Source organism: Sesamum indicum, linkage group LG6 (genome assembly GCF_000512975.1).
Source record: "Sesamum indicum cultivar Zhongzhi No. 13 linkage group LG6, S_indicum_v1.0, whole genome shotgun sequence".
Classification (NCBI taxonomy): domain Eukaryota; kingdom Viridiplantae; phylum Streptophyta; class Magnoliopsida; order Lamiales; family Pedaliaceae; genus Sesamum; species Sesamum indicum.
Window position 1 is genome coordinate 10,009,246 of NC_026150.1, and position 4,517 is coordinate 10,013,762.

The 4,517-nt window shown below is 28.3% G+C and overlaps 1 protein-coding gene across 1 annotated transcript; it reads right to left on the reverse strand.

The window, feature by feature from the left end:
- LOC105164282 (auxin-responsive protein SAUR36-like) lies at nucleotides 3,810-4,511 on the reverse strand. The gene has a single exon (XM_011082898.2). It carries the CDS (start codon nucleotides 4,378-4,380, stop codon nucleotides 3,883-3,885), a length of 498 nt encoding a protein of 165 aa, XP_011081200.1. The 5' UTR covers nucleotides 4,381-4,511; the 3' UTR covers nucleotides 3,810-3,882.

Consider the following 4,517-nt stretch of genomic DNA (forward strand, 5'->3'; position numbering starts at 1 on the left):
TATGATTGTGGAGGTAAAACTTAGCTAATATGCTTTTGGTGCACTTTAATAATATTTGGAGGTTCATGAAGGTTAATAAAAGTGCCAAAAAAATTAATTAAATTCACTAAATTTTTGTATTAATCATATGTGAAAACATAGTGAGTACTAAAAAAAAATAAGTTCATATATAGTTGCAAAATCAAATTTTAATAAAACCAACATAGCTATAAACTAAATCTACTACCAAAAAATTTATTTCTTTTGACGGGACACTAGAAGAAATACGATTTTATACTTTTCATAATTATTTGATTAAAAGTGAAAAATTACGGATACTGATTAATCACATTGTGCAACAATTATTAGTCATTCTTTCTACAAGTAAAGTCAAAAAACATTGGTTACAACTAAAAATTATGGTAAATATTTTGACTATAAGTAAAATTATAGCAAATTTTGATTAAAGCTAATTATATATAAATACTTTATGCTCTTTGCAATAATTATAAGTACACTCCCTCGGGGTGTCAATGTAATTTAATTCAGGGGTATATTTATGAAATTTGCCTTAAAACAGGAAGTGTAATTGTAATTACAAGTAAATTTTAAGAAATATACTATAAATTTATAAAGAATATGAGGTATTTGTGTAATTAAATTTCACTTTAGGGATCTTAATGTAATTTAGTCTAGTTATTATTTTGATAATAATGTCCGAAGACTTAGAGACTCCTAAAAGGATTAGAATTACACTGAATTTATATATCAAAGACAAAATGTGAGTAAATTCTATTAATATTGATATGGTTGTGATTTTAACGAAATGATGAAATGAAAATTTTACCTACGACACAATTAAATATGAGGTAAAAATACGCGGCTTACGAGAGTGTTTTTGGTATGTATGAGAGGTCAAAATCAATAAATAGTAATCTACAGTAAAAAATAATATTTTGAATATTTATAATAGTGTTGGAAATTATATATATGATAGAGTGTATGTATTTATTATATGACTTATATATTCAAAATTAGTTTTTTGTCGTTGTAAATAGAAGGTGTAATACCAACATATACATCAAATGTAATGACAATGAAATGCACACTGCAACTGAGAAAAATCAGGAACAGGCAAAGAAGTTAGGACAGAACTGAAAATTCACCACCAATGGACAATCATGATGATGATATTATTCAAGAGTGACATTGTCAAGATTTTGATATGGGTAAATTAAAATGAATTTTTTTTTTTTAGATTCTACATAATCACAATTATCCTTCTATTATTTAAAAAATTATTAATATTTTCTTGTATTTAATTGAAATTATATAATTATTGGATAACGGCGTAGAATTGCAACTTTGTCTGTGATGTCTTTTTTTTAAAAAAAAATTGAAAATATTTAATTTTTTTTAATAAATAAGTAAAATTATAATTTATAATTCACAAAGACATTTTGGTCCGTTAACCAAAAAAAATGGATGAACATCTAGAAGATTAACGGATTGTGTTTGTTGTTGGATAGTAGTTAAAATTAGGATATTATTGATAATTTTTCAAACAACGAATTGGGTATTTATAATTATGTCGAATTTCAAGAGGTCTAGTTGTAATTTGTATTATCAATATTAAATAATTTCCTGTTCTTAAGAGTTTAAACTCTTAAATGATATAGCCGTTTAACATAGTATCAGAGTCAAGCCAAATATGTGAAGAATTTGAATGTAAAAAGGGCGTGTTAAGATATTAATGATAAATAATTCTCCTATGTGACAACTTAATCTTTTTAGACAAAGTAATCGTTTAACAAAAATAAAAATATTATAATGATTTTTAATTAATTAGATAGCACAATTATATTTTCTTTTTTATTTTTCAACCTCAAAAAATACGGATCGATTCCTCTATTTCAAATCATGTTACATCTTCTATTTCATATATAACATATGTATATACACACCATGGTGCAAAATTGACGCTATTCATTTTAGGATAAATTACAACGTGCTCCTCTAAAATTTGTCATAATTACAAATATTCATTATTGTTTAAAAAATTACAAATGCTGCCCCGTGACAACCCATTGCAAAGGAATGAATATTTGATAGGGTATTTGGCAGCAAGTGTGAATTTATAATTATGAAGAATTTCAGGGAGCTTGTTGTAATTCATCCTTTATTTTATTTTAAAAAAAAATTATACATGTAATGTGTATTTATTGTATAAAATAGAAGATGAAAAAAAATAGAATAGAAAACTCAATAAAAAAAAATATGGGTTAGTTGGAATAAGGAAAGAAGTGAATAGAAAATATCTGTGTCACTTTTATAGCAATTTTGCATGGAAAATTAGTTGGTGTGGAACAACGTTGTTGGTTTGTAGTGAAAGGACAACTGACTATTCCAAAACCATACAGCCATATGACTCTCCCAAAAGATCAATCAAGTGACTGAAAAAATTAAGTTACGGTATTAAAATTATCATTAATTGCAATGTATATGCATTAAGTCATAAAAAAATTATTTTATTACTATATTGATTTTTATAATTTTAATAGTGACAAAATTTTAAGTAAATCTTGTCCCTGGGAATAATTAGTGAAAAAAATATGCATAAATTTATCATTATAAATAATTAGAGGCATATGTATATATATATTTTGCAATAAAAAAATAGGGTGAATTACATTGCTCTTCCTTGAGGTTTGGTGCAATTATACGTAGACTTTTTGTGGTTTGAGGAATTGCATCTAATACTCCTATGTTTGTTTATGTCTAACAGAGCGATCATTCAGTTAATCAAAATTAATCAAATTTATTTATATTAATAAAAATAAATAAATAAAAGTATATATTTACCTTGGATTGACTTATGTAATTTTTCAAAATACAAAAAATTTATGTGTAATCACATCAAATCTAAAAAAACTACGGTTTAATTATTCCAAAGAAAAATTATAATCGCTATATTTGTGTTGTTACTATATCGATACTGTAGATATGACACTGATTATTTATAATGACAACTTAATACATAATTCTTAATACTAATAATTATATTGTAATAAGATTAAAATTATTGTGACTTAATAATTAAATAATTCTTTAGTGACAACTTTAAATTTATCATTGTATATTTTGTGAATAATATTTTGGGGAATTGCACTTAATCTCCATCCAAAAGTATAAAACATATATATATATATATTTTAAAATTATAATTATAATTACACCCCTCCTAAAAATACTATACTTTTAAAAAATATAACCTATTCAGTTAATGCAGCCCACAGGTAACTTGTTCTCCATGTCCGATTCAGGGCGATTTAATTAGGTAAAACGTTGTCACACGAATTTTTTTTTTGGTATTTATTGTTGTTATATATTTTAGGGTAAATTCAAATTTTTTAAAATTTATTATAATTATAAATATTTTTTATTATTTAAAAAATTATAAATATTCCTACAATGAATAATTAATTGTCTAATAAATATTATCTATAATAGACTTTTACAAGAAAATATTTGTTAGATGATCGTCAATATCAAAAGAGTATTTATAATTTTTTCAATAGCAAATGAGTAATTATAATTATGATAAACTTGAAAAAGAGTCGTTGTAATTTACCTTATATTTTATTTATTCAAATAATTACCTTAATTGAATTCCTTGACCATGGAACATTAAATTAAAATGAAAGTTTATACTATAATATTCAGGAAAGACTAACGAAAAACAAAAAATTTGTACAGGTAAATTTTCTAATAAATATCGACCACTAAAGGCCAATATATTTAAAAAAAAAAAAAAAAAAAAAAAAGAACTAAAATTCCATAAAACAAGTGGACCATGTGATGGGGACAATGAAGCATGCCTCACAAAAAATCACGGTGGTCCAATTAGCTCCGCCTCCTCCTCCGCCAGATTCCACCTCCACTGGCGGCGGCGGCGGCGATCTTCATTTGGACACTCTCCAATTCGGATTTCGGGCAAGGAATCTGGATCCCACCCGGATGATTGAACCCGTAAACCTTCTCAGCCTCCCTCAAGAGCTCACCAAACAGTGGGTGATTGAAGTATATGACGGGCACAAGGACCCGACACGTATCGTCCTTCTTGTCGCCCACGTACACGGCCAGGTGCCCTTTCGGTAACTTGGGCTGCTCAACCGGGTCTTTCCCGACTTGAATGTAACCCGAATTGATCTTGAAAGAGCACAGGCTCCTAGCTCCACGCCTGCTCAGAGAATAAACCCATTTGCAGAGCTTTGAGACGGGTCCTGCCGACGGTTTCAGCCGCTGGTAGGCGCCGGTTCTCCGCCGTGTACGGCGGTGGATGCACCATTTGAAGACTTTGACCAGCTTCCGTCCCAGCCTGAATCCCCTGGATTTTCCCATGATCTAAAAGTGGATGAAAATTCAAGAAACGTTGCGTATGTACGGGTGATAAGTGCGAGTTCTGATGGATTTCGTACGTATGTTTGAGCTGTTCTGCTTGGATTTCCGTGCAAACGGTGGGTTGGGGTTGGGTGGGG